This window comes from Metarhizium acridum (genome assembly GCF_019434415.1).
Source record: "Metarhizium acridum strain ARSEF 324 chromosome Unknown scaffold_276, whole genome shotgun sequence".
NCBI classification, from domain to species: domain Eukaryota; kingdom Fungi; phylum Ascomycota; class Sordariomycetes; order Hypocreales; family Clavicipitaceae; genus Metarhizium; species Metarhizium acridum.
In genome coordinates this window covers 702,311-716,561 of record NW_027094025.1, presented here as the reverse complement: position 1 = coordinate 716,561, position 14,251 = coordinate 702,311, and the positions used below count along the sequence as shown (strand labels likewise).

Sequence of the window (14,251 nt, the reverse complement as noted above, 5' to 3'; positions counted from 1 at the left end):
ATTACTCGCTTATAACTAGGGTATCCCTAATATAATATTATGTTTTAAAATCATTATAATATTTAATGTAACCTAGTATTTCGTGCCTTATATATTAACAAGAAGTTACGCTACTTTTATATTAACTACTTCTTAGCTATACTTTACCGCAGTTCCTTTTATAGTTATGAGTTAGTAGAGCTTATCTTTAGGTGTTTAAGGTAATTATAATCTATTAATAAGATTTAACGAGATAAAATTTCCTTATACTCCGCTATTAATTATTACCTAAATCTTTCGTCCTATTATAGTTATATTAATTATAAGGTGTATTATACTGCTAATATTTATAGTATATAAAGACCTATTAGATCTTTATTAAGGAATCGGTCTTAATTATAATAATAGCTATCGTTTCCTAATTTATTAATCCTATCCTTATATCATTCTTTAGCGCGTTATTCTAGGCGCTATTATCAGCGATTATTCTTTAACGTATTATTAAAGCTTCCTTAATAATCGCTTAATTTACTATTTATATTAATTAAACTTAAGCTAAGCGAGTTACTTATAGTTACATAATTCCCTTTCTCCTTACATTATAAGGTTATAGCTTAGGTAGTATATGCGTTATCCTTAATATAGTATAACTTCCCGTTTAATATCTTTAAATTAGTTTATTATAATTTTAGTTGTATTATAAGAGTTATTCTCCTTCTCTTTTATTCTCATAGAAACTATCCGCTACCTTACTTACTATTAAAATACGTATAGTAATTATTATTATAATAAAAGGTTTAATTAAGAAGTTTATATTTGATTTTAAGTTCATCTTTCTTAATTAAATAATTCTCTTCTTCTTAGATCCGTTCTAGTAAAGGTTTACTTTTTAGTAAGAGTGTCTAGTATTCCTAAAAGTCATCAAGTATTAGTTAAGTTCCGAATTTCTAATCTTTATTTAAACTAATATTATTTACTAACGTAAGGTTTCCTTTATTACTTATTATACTAAGATTTCGCGTGGGTAAGTCTTCTTAATTTACGGTATAAAGCTTCTTACCTTTAGAAATTAGCTTTTATAGCTTCTTTAAAGCTTTATATTTAATTATAAAGTGTCTAGTCTTACTATAATTATAATAAGTCTTCCCCCTTTCCTTATTTATAGCGTTAAGTTCTATAGGTTTAGCGTGGTACCCGTATACTATTAATGTTTAGCGTAGCTTATTATTATTAGGTTTATTAAACCTAGTATATAATCTGAATTTCCTATAACTTTTTTCGTAATATTACTTATATAAACGGTTATTTGCCTTAATAACCATTTTAATAAAGTTATTAAATAACTTAGAATAATCTTCTTAATAAATATTATCCTTTACTTCTTCTTTAAGTTCTTAATAAAAGACTTTTATTTTAGGTTTAATATTCCAGTTAAGTTTTATTATAATACGTTTAAACTCCCTAGCGTAATAAGCTATAAATCCGGTTTACTTAAGTTAAGTAAGCTATTATATAGCTTCTTTATACTTATTAAGGTTTTTAAATATAATAAGAAGTCGTTTTTTAAAGGTTTTATAATTAAAGAAGATATAAATAACTTCCACTTTAGCTTTAACGCTATGTTTAAGATATACGCGAAGGGTTAACTCCTACTATTCCATTGCTTTTCTAGTTAAGAGGTTACTAATATAAAAAATCTATAACTTAAGTATCGTATAGATTTTTTCGTCAACTCGTAGATAAGCTTAGGCTTATATAAGAAAGTTTCTTATATTACCCTTATAATTATCGTATAATTTAGGCTTAGGGAATTTTAATATATTATTATTATTAATAAAGAATACAAGTGTAAGATTTTAAACTACTATAAGTTTCTCTTCTTATACCTTAAGTTTTTTATAAAGATTATTTTATTAGTTAAAAAGCTATTAATTCTGCTTTTTAAGCTTAATAATCTTATTATAAAGGTACTTTATTATCTCTCTAGGGTTAATAGTCTTTCCGCTTAAAGTAAACATCTTAAAAGTTATTACTACTTAAAGTTTTAAGGTAACTTATTAAATAGGATTAATTAAAATATAACGGTAGCTTAGGTTCTAAGGTATAATAGGTTTATTTCTTAGAAAGTAAGTTAAGTTAAATGCTATAAAGTAGCTTTTAAGTAGTATTATAATAAGGCTATTAAGAGTATAACTCTTAATAATAAGACTATTACTTAGATTAATTAATAAAGATTTAAACTATTTAATTAAAGGAATACCTTCTCCTTAAGTACCCGTTTATTTCTCTATTATAGTCCTAGATTAATTAGCTTAACCATTAATCCTTTTAACTCCTTGGTTAATTAGCTTAACCTTTAATCCTATTAAGTCTTATCCTAGATCGCTAACTTAACACTTTAAGTCTTTAATCGCCTTTTAGGTCACGTGGCTAATCACGTGCCCCTGCCTTCTTCTCGTGCCTACGGGTCGTGCCTGTCCTAGCCGGTGCGGTCCCGTCCCGTCTCTCGTGTAGTGTTGTTCGTAACACTAAGATAAAGAAATTAAGTATTAAATAATTAAGCCTTAATATTAAAATTAACGCTCTTATAAGTCTTTTTCTTCTTAAAACTCTTAATAATATTATTCTATCTTAACTTAATTAAAAACGTTTTTATAATCTATTAAGCCTTTTTAATACCTTTAAACCCCTTTAAGTATAAAAATAAGCTATTATAAAAATCTATTAAGGTAATATATTAAAAGTAGTAATAAATCTTCTTAAAAAGAAGATAAGAAATACGTTTAAAAGTATATTTAAAATAACGCTTAATACTTTAAAATAAGAAAAATTAATAAGAAAATCCTAAAGAAATTAAATTTAAATTTTACACGTATAATATTAGCTAAAAGTAAAAACTACTTTTTTAATTTAAATTTCATTTTATTAGCCTTTTTTATATAAATAAAAAGACTCTATAATTTAAGTTAAAAATAATTTTAAGAAAGTGTAAACCTAAGAATTACTTATAGTATTACGTAACTTATTACTTAAAGATAAGCTATAATTACTTTAATAAGCCTTTTAGGTTAATAGAAACTTAAATATAAGTTAAAGTAAAAGGGTAAAGATCTTCGTATAAATATTATAATTATAATTAAAATTACTTATAAGCTATTTCTTTAAGAAGATAGCTTAAATAAACTTTAAGACTTAAATTAAGTTAAAATAAATTCTTAATTATAAGATTATGTAATATTTATCTTTAATTAATAATAGAATTAAGAAGAAATTAAACCTAATACTTACGTAAATATAAAGACCTTTTTAAAAGGTATAATAATTATAATTATTCTTAACTCTCTTAATAAAGTAAATATAACGTAGCTTAATTTTAATTAAAAGAGTAAAGTTAAAATTAGAATTAATCTTAGGTAAATACTTACTTAAGTATTAAGTTATATAATAATAATATTATTAATTATTATTACGTATATTAAAATCTTTTTATTAAGCTTTAATATAAGCCTAAATCTTTAATATTATATTACTACTTTTATAAGGTAAGTTAAAGTTACCTCTTATTATTTAAACTATTTAAGCTTAAATAATAATATTAATAGGCGTAAAATTAAGCTAATATAAAGTCTTTTAAGTGAAAACTTATTTTAATTTAATATTAAATACTTTAATAATATTCTCTTTTAAGGCCTTACGTTTAATTAAAGTTTTAAAGGAGTTATAAGTTAAGGTTTAATTTAATAAAATTATAAGTATAATAATTAATAGCTTTAAGAATAGTATAATATTTATAATAATTATAACGTTCTTTAAAGAATTACATTAAAATTAAAACCTAAGAGAATAATAATAAATTACTTATTTTATTTAATAGAATTATTTAAAAAGGTAATTTAATACTAGGTTAAATTTACCTTATTAGGAAAAATATACCTATAAAATAAGCGGGAAATATTAATACGTATTATTATTAAATTAAACGCGTTTTCTTAAGTATAAGAGTATAAAGATATAACTTATACTTAAATTAGCTATAATTTAAAGTAAAAGTTAAATGTAAAAGTATACACTAAAAAAGGTAAAGAAAAGCGTAAAGAAAGCTAAGTTAAGGTGCTATAAGAAGGCTCTTAATAATATATTACGTTATATAAATTAAAATAGCTGTATTTAAATATAATAATTAAAAGGGTAAAATAAAACGTAACTCAAAGTAATAAGAGTTAATATAAAAAACCTAATAATAATATTAATAGTAAAATTTAAGCTAAAAATAGGTTAAAATTAATAAATATATACTTATAATTCACGTTAAAGTTTTATTAATTATAATAAAAATATATTTTAATTTAATACATTTAAATAAACTATTATTAACCTAATAATAAAACGATTAATTAATTATAACGCTAATATAACTTTAAGCTAAAAATATAACTTATAACGTTAATACTTTATTATATTAAGAGAAAATATAAATAAAGCGCTATATTAAGTATATATTTAAAATTTAGGCCTAATAAGTATTATTATAGTTTATAAGCTAAAAAATATATATAAATTATAAGTGTAAATATTAGGTAATAGCTAAGTATAATAAGAATATAAAATATATAAAAGCTAGAAAAAGGATTTATACTTAAATAATAAGAAATAAAGCTACTAAGAGAAGAAAGAGAAAAGAGATAAAATTAAAATAAAAAAGGAAAAAAAGGGAATAAAACTAAAAATTTATATTAAAGTAAACTTATAATTACTCTTACCTTAAATTTATAAGTTAACTTTTATAATAATTACGCTTATTAAAATAAAGAAAAGAACCTATAAAGCTTTTTCTTAAAAAATATTAGACCTTAATTAAAAGCTCTATTAAGAATAAAAATAAGTAAAAGTAACACGTATTAATAGAATAAACGTTATAATTAAGCGATTAAAAGTAATAAGTATAACCTAATAAAATAAAAGTATAAGACCTTAAAATAACGTCTTAAAATATAAGAATAAAAATAAAACTATAAGAACCTAAAGAGATTAATATTATTACTCTTTTTTTTTATTAGGTTTTAATAAGAATAATATACCTTTAAAGCTTACCTATATTAATAATAATTAAGAATAATTATACTAAAAAAAAGGGATAATTATAACGCGTATATAAAGTTACCTGTAAAGAGAGACTAAATTAGGTATCACGTATAAAGAGTTACCTGTAAAGAGAGACTAAATTAGATTCACTTATATCCTAAAATAGGGTATAAATCCCTATTAATTCTAGTTTGAATTCTATAAGTATTATTACGTAAAAAGTAGGTATAAATTAAAGCTAAAACCCTTAATAAATAAGTATAAAAGAATTAGTTTAAATATTAAATAATTTAAATAAGTTTTAGTCTTATATTATTAAAAGACCTAAGAATAGAGTTCTTTCCTAATTCCTTACCTAATCGTCCCAACCTTACCTAATCGTCCCATATCCTAGGTTTACCCTAACACCTAGTAAAAAGAGTGAGCCCGCTAAGTAATCCACGATTTAGACGTCTTAAAAGCCAAGTTGCTAATAGTTTTAATCGAGGTGGAAGGGTAAGGGTAATACCGGTAAGACCAAATTACTCAACGTGCACGACATCATAATTCTATTACAAGACCCTAATGCTAATGGGCGAGTTGTCCTAGGGGTAGGCAAAGCGGGCGAGAATAACCAGACTACACATGTCTGGTAGACCATTCAGCCTTTATTACACCCTCCGGGGGCCGCCTTCTAGCTGTGGCCGCTGTTGCTAGTGGCACGGCGTTTTTATGTTAATTAATTGCCGAAGAGTATTTTTCCTTTGACCAATTAAATGCTTAAGGACGCCCCTATCATATAGTACATTAAAGAGGTAAAGCGGGAAGCTACAGCTAAGCTAAGCTTGCTTGCCCACGTTCCGTAAACTCTACTCGGCAATCAATTTAATCCCGCTTTGCCTAATGAGAATCCGAAACTATAACGGTCTTATAATAACTTCACAACATAAATTACTCCCAGCATAGCTGCAGGAAGGGTCCTTGTTGATGACGGCGTCCCGAAGTTGTTGGCGGGCAGCGGCCCACACACCTGGTGAGGAGTCTGAGCAGCAGTGAGGACGATGAATATCTACAATGACATCCCCGGCCGTCTTCATATAGCAAGATATTATGGGCGAATCGCTTACACGTACATAGAAACGCGTCAGACATGGATCGCTGAGAAATTCAACGATCGAGAATACTCTTTACTTTAGAAAAAGAAAAAATGGACTACAGTAATGTGGCGACCTGCTTTGTCTCGTCTGCAAATAGAATACTCTTTTTTTTTAAAAAAGACTACAGTAATGTGACGACCTGCTTTGTCTCCCCACAAAGCGTACTTACAGGGGATAAGATCCCTGATTGTCCAAGAACCAAGGGAGCCATTCGCCGCCTAAATCACCAAGAGGCTAACAAATTTTTACATTAAATAATCACCGAAGAGCATTTTCGCTTGGACCAATTAAATACTCGGGGACGCTCCCATTGTAGACTTACCCCGACAGGGTACCCTCAACAAGAGGAGACTCATTCTAACAGAAAACTTCTGCTAACCCGACCAATTTCTGCCTCGGCCATGTCATGCCCCCCCGAAACATGTTACATGACAAGATGCTAGGGCACACGAGTTTCTTCCAACTTGGGCAGCGCGTTGCTTGAACTATAAAACTTCTGTCGGTCCGTTTACTATACACAAAATGCTATACTGTCCCTCTAATTACAAAGTCACTATGCTGCATCTGCTGCATCTAGTGACGCACAACCCCAATGTATTGGCAGTTCGCACCCAAAGTACAAGCCAGCCAGCTTCCTGTGCCGGCTCCCCCGCGCGCGCTCCCCCCCCCTTCTCCCCAGTCGCATACACCAGACATTTTCACATGTGATGCATCGTGCCAGGTGACCAAGGCAGATCCCATGGCCAAGTCCCCCAATTCTTGACCAGCCAAATCCACGCACAAACGCCGCGCCTAGAACTTACCCCTGAGCAAGTTCCCAACCATCTGCTTGGCCGTCAAGTGCGTCGTCTTCCACAAAGTCGGATAGTCCAGGGTGCTGAACAAGCCGTCGGCGAAGCCAAAAAAGAGCATGGGCGGGATCCATCCTCGCGCGTACTCGAGCGCAAAGCACTTGTCGGGCATCCTATACTGCTTGACCTCTCCGCGGCGCAGGTGGTGCACGCTGCCGGGGGGATACACCTCGGGCTCATACTCGCCCGGCACGTACGCCCACTGCTCGCCCGTCAAGATGTGGAAGTAGTCGTCCGCCGTGTGCCGCCCCGTATGGCCCTCGGTGCCAATCGCCGTTCCTAAAGCCACAATGTTAGCCTGCACCCCCCGCCCCCCTGGATGGGAAAACCCCGTACCGAAAATGATGAGATATTCCGTAATGCCTTCGTCGTTGGTCAGCCCGGGCAATCTTCTCACTTGGTCCGCACGCCGGTAAACTCACTAGCGTGGAGGATGTACATGGCGCCCATGGCGCCGCCGGCGTTGTTAAACACCCAGTCCTCCTCGAGGTTGATGTGCGCGCCGTGCGTCTTGTGCAGGTCGTCGACGATGTACTTGACCACGGCGCGCGTGTCGTTGCCATGCTTGGCGAGGCCCCTCTTGGACACGTCGTGTAACTCGTCCAGGTCAAAGATGTAGAACTTGTCCAGATTCCGCTCCGCGAGGTACAACAATGATGCTAGGAGGGCGGTTAGCACGCCCAGGATGCCCAGTAATTGACCGATGGGGGAGCTGGCGGCCCTCTGGGAGCGCTTCGATTTGGGCATTTTCTGCGAGGCAAAAAAGGGACAGTGGGAAACAAAATGAGTGACTGATTGTGTTTGAATAATCGGGCTACAGACGGCCGGGCAGGTTGTATATAAATAGGGAGAATGAGATGCGCGTTGGATGCAACTCGACGAACCTGGGGGCGTTTTGCCGCCCCACACCGCTCGTGGTCTCGGAGAGGTAAGCTTCCGGCTGGGTCGATTATCACCAACTCGTGTGAGGAGGTTGATAGAGCTGTGAAAGGGGACCGGCGTCCGTAATGTCCGCGGGTGCCGAAGCGTACTCTGGGTCTGGACTGGAATGAAAGATGGCAACGGAAAAAAATTGAATTCACAAAGTGCAAATCTCAAGTTATTTCATGGTGCTGCTTTTGGAATTATATCATCATTGTCGCTGCCATTCCCCCGGTGGCCCCCGGTGGGAGGGAAAAAAAACCCCCTTCCAACTGAGAAAATCATATATCCGAACTATCCTTTGTAGTACACTATCCCTTTATTTCCTTCGACTCCCATCTGATTGCCTCCGTAGAAAAATCAGAAAATAACCTAGGTATACATGATCTGCTTCGCGACGTGCGCTGAAATAAGGCCCAACAGTTACTCCACGTCGGAATCGCCCATGACTTCGGTCTTGTCTGGGTCATCTACATCATCATCCCCATCATCCAACAAGGCAGTCTGGTCGTCAATATCTGCGTCGCCCATGGTAATATCTCCATTTGCATCGCCATTCTTCGTGGGGGAATCATTTAAACCATTGTCATCCCCGTCAGCGTCCTTGTTGCTGCTGGCCTTCCCTGATGCTTTCTGGTTCTTGATGGGCGCGATAACGCCCAGCTCGGTTTCGCGTCCTAACCACCGTCGAAGACGGCGCGAAGATCTTCTCAGGGCGGCCGCGTAGGCACTGACTTCTTCGCCATAGTCATCCGCCTCGGCACTGAGGAGAGCAAGCCCGCCTAGACCTCTCTCGCGGAACACGGCAGTCTTGTCTTTGCTGGAAATGTTGCGTGGTATTGCGTCCTCGCCATCGCTGTCCTCGAACGGGTCTTCTTGGGCCTGGGTCCGCCTGTATGCTCTGTATATGGCTCCATCCTGGCGTCGAGCCTTGCGGCTCCTGTGGTGGTGTTTTCGAAGCCCTCGGTCTAGAATGTACTCAACGCGTTCATTGCGGTTTCTTTCCACAGCAAGCTGATGCGCTGTTGGGGGGCGGGGTTTCCTCGACCCAACACCTTCTGATCCATGACGAGCTGGGGATGACCCCTCAAAGATCTGGTACTTGAGCCCCAACCCTCGCCGACCACCTCTTCCCATGTGCCGGGGTGGAGGCGTCGATCTTGTGCTGTCTCGATCTGAATCATGTTTAGAAGGACGGATGCGTGGAAGGATAGCAGGGCCGTCTTCATTCAGAGTCGCCCGCTTGCCGCGTTTTGTCTCCCTTTCATTCAGATAGGCTTGGTCCATCTCGAGAATCTTGGCTCGCGTCTTTTGTTTATCGCGCCCAAAAACGAGTTCCTCAGGGGTGTCTACGTTTTCCTTGGCTCGCTCATCCTCCGACATCTCAACGAGCTCTGGAACACCCTGGTTTGCAACATCTAGGCCGTAGTCGACCCCGGCGCCAAACGGATTTTCCTCGCAGCCCTCCTCGGTGAAATCAGACTCAAGGTAAAACCACATGAGCCACAAGAACGCCATCGCGCGGGACTTGCTGCTGTACTGCGTCTTCATAATAAGGTCGTGGAACTCTTGGTGGTTGGGGAAATGTAATTCGGCAACCTTCTGAGCTGAATGGCACATGGAAAAGATGAGATTGACAGGATTGGTTCGAGGTACCTGGACCTTCTTGATCTTCTCCAACGAATTGGGTTCCTCCCTGTCCTCAGCACCGCCCTTCAAGATAGATTTAAGACGGGGGGCGTCTTGGAGTTGCTTGTACGCGTGTGCGTCTTGGTGTGCCTGTAGCGAGGGAATCGCGTGGTATGTTCGAAGCTGGGCTCTCATTTCGGGAAAGACTGAAAGTTTGGTCTGGTTAGGTTTCAGTGTTTAAAAATGATGTGTTGGTGGTATGTTTAGAGTGGGAGATGTTGTACGTACAGTTGAGCGTCGTATTCATGCGGCCGACGTTGACCAGCAGGCAGACCATGGCCATGCCCTTGGCCGCATCTCGGTCACTGAGGAGTTTGTCCCTTAGGACTTTGCTAGTTTTGCTACTTCGCGACATGGTATCGATGTAGAGATCGGCAAAACATTGCTTGTCCATGTCGCGGTCGTACGAGTTGGTAAAAACCTTTTGCTCATTGTCGAAAACGGCCTTGAGGAAGTCGTACTGAATATCTTCGCGCCAGAGCGGCTCGCCATCTTCCTTTTTCAGATGTCGGATTTTGCCAATCTGATGGGGTGCATCGCCGCCCTTTGTTGAAGACCTGCCTCTGCCACGGGCAGGCTTCTCTTGGATCTCGGTAGGTTCATCGGCCATCTGCGTATCCTCATCGTCGCTCGCAGCGCGTGAGACGAATGACTTGGCTTCTTGAGCAGCAGGAGAGCTTGGGGCCTCGATGTCGGACGTGGCCGCAGCCGAACTGGGCGAGGCGGCCATGTTGGTGGTGGGAGGCTTCGCGGGGCGTGGACGAGAAAAGGGCAGTAGGATCGCGGGTACGGAGCTGAAAGTGTCGCGGGTTGCGATGCGAATCAAAAGCGCATCATCACCATAGCATGGTTGGGCTACGGAATGAGGGAGTAAAGAGCGCTTCTTCGATGAATACTCGATGGGGACGCGAGAATTGGATGGGTGTCGATTATGTCGGGGTTTATGCAAGCGGTGGCCGGGGCTGGCGAGAATCTGCTTGCATTGAGCTTGAGAAAAGTCGATCCACGTTTGTTGCGCAGCCAAGTCCCGGCACAAAGTCACCAAGTCACGGCCCACGACAAGCAAGTCGCACGCTTGACTTGGCTCGTGCGCCACTTGACCCCTGCATCCACTTCCATCCACTCGGCCGCTTCGCTTGACTGGTTGCTGTCGCTTTTCGTGGCCTGCCTCGATCAACAACAACAAATATCACAGCCTCGACGACTCGGAGCAGAAGCCCACCGGCCATCGTGCCCACGCCCAGTGCATCTACTAACCAGCAGCAAAAGCCTAGTCGCGAGCGATCGGAACAATTCATTTCGCCCTTTTTCTTTCTTACGACGCTGCATTAGATACACGGCAAGTCGGGCAAAGCTTTTGCTGCCAACCGTTGGCCGTGCTGACCATGCCCACTTCCTAGAGCTCTCCTTTCCAAGAGTACCCCGATCCTCAATACTGGGAATTGGACCATACCCCTCCAGAAGAAAGCACTCCCGGCCAGCATGTCGACTCCTGTCCAGTCGACGCCGATCAAGGCAGTTCCTGCTGTTGACAGTCCTGGCACATGGCGGCATCCGCGATTAAATGAAATCACCCGAAGGCAGAGTGCGACAAATTTCTCCGAGAAAAATATTCGACAAATAGCCTATAATATAGTTGCCCTACTAGCCCTGTGGTCTCTTCGCCTGCTGGCTAAAATGAAGATCAACCCCCAAATGTAGGAAGCAATGCGCCCACTATTGGCAGCATCACAAGCTAACCACCGTCGCAGTGTCTCCAGCACATTCCGAACGTACTTGAGCTCCGCGTGGTTCGTCTTTCAACTCATCCCATTCATTCAAATCTGCCTCGCCTGTCTACCACTTGTCCGTACCAAAGACGACCTCTCCGATATCCCTTTGACCGCAGCCCAACGGAAGCTGCTGGGTCTTCCACCCACCTCCGCGCCGCCGACTCCAGATGCCAAGTTCAGTACGCCTCCACGGTACTCGAGGACGCCTTCAATTGCTGGATCTGTCGGAAGCAGGGGCAGTTATGCTAGCTCACCGCTGTCCGGACGAGGCAGTCCGATTATTCAGGGTTCCTTTGGGGCTTCTGGTTCACAATACTCCCCAGTGGGTAGCCCGGTCTTTCAAAAGAGTATTAGTGGGCTAGGAAATGGCCGAAGATCATCCTTTGGCTCAGGCAGCCCCTTTGGTCAGAGTACGTCGGCAAACTTGTTCTCGGATCCAGGCTCTCCCAGCCCCTCTGGAGGCAAGCGTACCAGTGTAGGGCTCAACAGCAAATGGCTGTATGAGAGGGGGAGACGGTCCTCTAGCAGCGCATGGCTTCATTAGATGGGCACGGCCGTGATGAATCTTGTACAAGAAGCAGCATGGATACGAAGTGGTAGAGACATACTGTCACGCATAGAAACCAAGTCACATATTTGCGCACATGCCATGTCGGCGACTTAGTTATATGGTAGGGATGGCGTAAACGGATGGCAACTGCTAATGATAAAAAGTACATGGCTAAAGAAACCTGGTTGCTAGGCTTGTCTTTCGGTGCCCTTCTGTCACAAAAAGAACGCTCTCTAATTGAACAGCTATTATACCCCCTTATATTTCCGTTGACACCTTCTATCTGCCCGTGTTTTCGTCCCATTCAGCAAACAACGTGCAAGACCGGCCGTTCACGCGGATTCATCTTGGAGCGCCTTTCGTCCATACACAACATGTCTAAAAAACCGAACGTTTCAGTAACAGAAGTCGCCGAGAAACTTGCCACCAGAGTACTAGGGGAGATCACTCACATGGGCCAGCACAGGTGGATGCTCTCATCCTCCATGTCCCTCATCATCTCCGGAGCAAGGCCATCCAACACGCCCGACAGGCCCCTTGCTCCAAAGTAGGTCCCCAGGCTCAACAGAGGCCCCGGCTGCACTTGTACGAGGTGCGCGCCAATCCCCTTCATCTTGTCGTCCTCGGGCCACGCGTTGCCGGGTAGCATCATCTCGACGTCCACCACGTCCACGAAGCCAATCTCCTCCAGCCACTGCTTGTACCTCTCTGCTTTCCGGAGATCCCTGCCTTCCCTCCTGGCGGCGGCGCACACGGCGGAGCACCACTTGTCGAGCGCGGGGCCGCGCTTGTCGCCGCTGTAGCGCGGGTGCAGGACCAGGTCGAATATCTCAATGTACCCGCCTGGGCGGAGGGCGGCGTGGGCTTTTCGGAACACGGACTGCGCGTCGTCAAAGCAGCTTACTATGTAGCGGAGGTGGATGTAGTCAAAGGGATGGGGGTAGTTCCACTCTTCCTTCTCGACGTCTTGCCGGACAAAGGAGACGTTGGGCGCGGCGGTGGCCGGTTGCATGGTGAAGAGGTCGGTGCCGATGACGTTTGCTTGGGGGTTGCTTTTGGCTTTTTGGGAGTTTCTGTCAGTGAGGTTTTGGGGGGACTGGGGGGTTGGGAGGCGGAACCATATTCGAGGGCCCATATGCCTGTGCCTGTGGCGACGTCGAGGACGTGCTTGGGGGATGGGACGGGGGCGAGGCCGAGTTTGCCGTCGAGGATGAGTTTGCACATTTGGTGTTGGAGGTCTGCGAGGTTCAGTTGGGTGTTGCGTTGGTGGGATTGGGGGAACATACCGAGACGGTTTTGCTCGGGCTGGTTGTGGGTGTTAGTTTGCTGCTTTGCTGTATGAATGTTGGGGGCCTTGGGCGTACGAGATCGTTGGGCAGGTAATATGCTTTGCTGGTGTTAGCATTCCGTGATGGGCGGTGGAGGTATTGTTTTGACGTACTGCTGGACAGTTTATGATGTGTTTTGCCATTTTGGCCGGGAACTACATTCGGGACAGCCGCTCCTTTTTCGTTTCTGCCATTGTGAGCTTTTGTGAAGAGGTTCTCGAGCGTGTAATTCGGCTAGTACAGCTTACGTCTTGTATTCTGCTCTTGCGGGGTCGGCATCGATATCTGCTTTCTTGTACACGATGGGAGTCGCCATGTTTGCATGTTACTCTCAAGACTCGGGGTGCGTTGGACGGAGAGTTGTGGCCACGATGTGGTTCGTGACGGGATGTATATTGACTTTTTATACCCGTTGCCACTTTGGAATACTTTGGCATGGTTATTGACTTGCGTCATACATGTGGGCTGTCTGCGGCTCGGAGTGAGATGTCCAGGTCATATGCGTCTGATTGCTCTAGACTGATGGCCACCCCGAAAACAATGGAGCATGTCTGAACATGAAGCCGAATGGTTTCAATAATGTCTCTTCTCAGTTAGTACTATCCAATTTATTAAATCCTGCTGCTGTGACGGCACTGCCTTGGCTCTGATGCTGGCTGGGTCCGTCCAGCTGGATGTGACGCTTAACACGATAATTGGGGCCATGTCCCGTGCCTGTGTGGATTGGGGCTTGGCTGTGAGGCTATTACGTATAAAGATGCATGTATTTCATTTTGTAGAGCCCGGTGGCCGGATCATTGGCAAAAAAGGTAAATAAAAGGCGACTGTAGTGGTGTACCAAATGTGAAAAAATAATAATGCTGCGTGAACCGGGACTCGAACCCGGGTCGCATGCTTGGGAAGCATGCATGCTAACCGCTACACTATTCACGCTAAGAATACT

The 14,251-nt window shown here is 41.0% G+C and overlaps 4 protein-coding genes and 1 non-coding gene across 6 annotated transcripts; 1 reads left to right on the top strand and 4 right to left on the bottom strand.

Annotated features, from left to right (window-relative positions):
• Positions 1–6,318: 6,318 nt before the first annotated feature.
• Positions 6,319–7,965, bottom strand: ERG2_1 (C-8 sterol isomerase). The gene is made up of 3 exons (XM_066120335.1): positions 7,471–7,965; positions 7,385–7,411; positions 6,319–7,327 (listed from the first exon to the last, which is right to left on the bottom strand). The coding sequence occupies exons 1-3, from the start codon at positions 7,793–7,795 to the stop codon at positions 6,990–6,992; spliced, it is 690 nt and encodes a 229-aa protein (XP_065974622.1). The 5' UTR covers positions 7,796–7,965; the 3' UTR covers positions 6,319–6,989.
• Positions 7,966–8,060: 95 nt separating this feature from the next.
• J3458_013262 (uncharacterized protein) lies at positions 8,061–10,651 on the bottom strand. Of its 2 annotated transcripts, XM_007817544.2 has the most exons (2): positions 9,887–10,651; positions 8,061–9,804 (listed from the first exon to the last, which is right to left on the bottom strand). In XM_007817544.2, the coding sequence occupies exons 1-2, from the start codon at positions 10,386–10,388 to the stop codon at positions 8,393–8,395; spliced, it is 1,914 nt and encodes a 637-aa protein (XP_007815735.2). In that variant the 5' UTR covers positions 10,389–10,651; the 3' UTR covers positions 8,061–8,392. The 2 variants fall into 2 exon arrangements, with proteins under 2 accessions (XP_007815735.2, XP_065974621.1); XM_066120334.1 differs by lacking the exon at positions 9,887–10,651 and having other exon boundaries at positions 8,160–9,858.
• Positions 10,652–11,140: 489 nt separating this feature from the next.
• On the top strand, positions 11,141–11,974 carry J3458_013261 (uncharacterized protein; the record flags this gene model as incomplete). The annotated part of the gene is made up of 2 exons (XM_007817545.2): positions 11,141–11,355; positions 11,410–11,974. The coding sequence occupies 2 exons, from the start codon at positions 11,141–11,143 to the stop codon at positions 11,972–11,974; spliced, it is 780 nt and encodes a 259-aa protein (XP_007815736.2).
• Positions 11,975–12,428: 454 nt separating this feature from the next.
• J3458_013260 (uncharacterized protein) lies at positions 12,429–13,115 on the bottom strand (the record flags this gene model as incomplete). The annotated part of the gene is made up of 1 exon (XM_066120333.1): positions 12,429–13,115. The coding sequence occupies one exon, from the start codon at positions 13,113–13,115 to the stop codon at positions 12,429–12,431; it is 687 nt and encodes a 228-aa protein (XP_065974620.1).
• A 1,054-nt stretch (positions 13,116–14,169) lies between these two features.
• J3458_013259 lies at positions 14,170–14,241 on the bottom strand. Its single transcript has one exon. It is a non-coding gene; the product is annotated as a tRNA-Gly (tRNA).
• Between the last annotated feature and the right edge of the window lie 10 nt (positions 14,242–14,251).

What these genes read in the sequence shown, in the direction of transcription:
- ERG2_1 (XM_066120335.1), bottom strand. Translation starts at nt 7,795, where the DNA reads ATGCCCAAATCGAAGCGCTCCCAGAGGGCCGCCAGCTCCCCCATCGGT. An exon ending in CATGTACATCCTCCACGCTA is followed by an intron (nt 7,412 to 7,470) that starts GTGAGTTTACCG and finishes CCAACGACGAAG; the next exon opens with GCATTACGGAATATCTCATC. An exon ending in GGAATATCTCATCATTTTCG is followed by an intron (nt 7,328 to 7,384) that starts GTACGGGGTTTT and finishes TTGTGGCTTTAG; the next exon opens with GAACGGCGATTGGCACCGAG.
- J3458_013262 (XM_007817544.2), bottom strand. Translation starts at nt 10,388, where the DNA reads ATGGCCGCCTCGCCCAGTTCGGCTGCGGCCACGTCCGACATCGAGGCC. An exon ending in CATGAATACGACGCTCAACT is followed by an intron (nt 9,805 to 9,886) that starts GTACGTACAACA and finishes CCAAACTTTCAG; the next exon opens with TCTTTCCCGAAATGAGAGCC.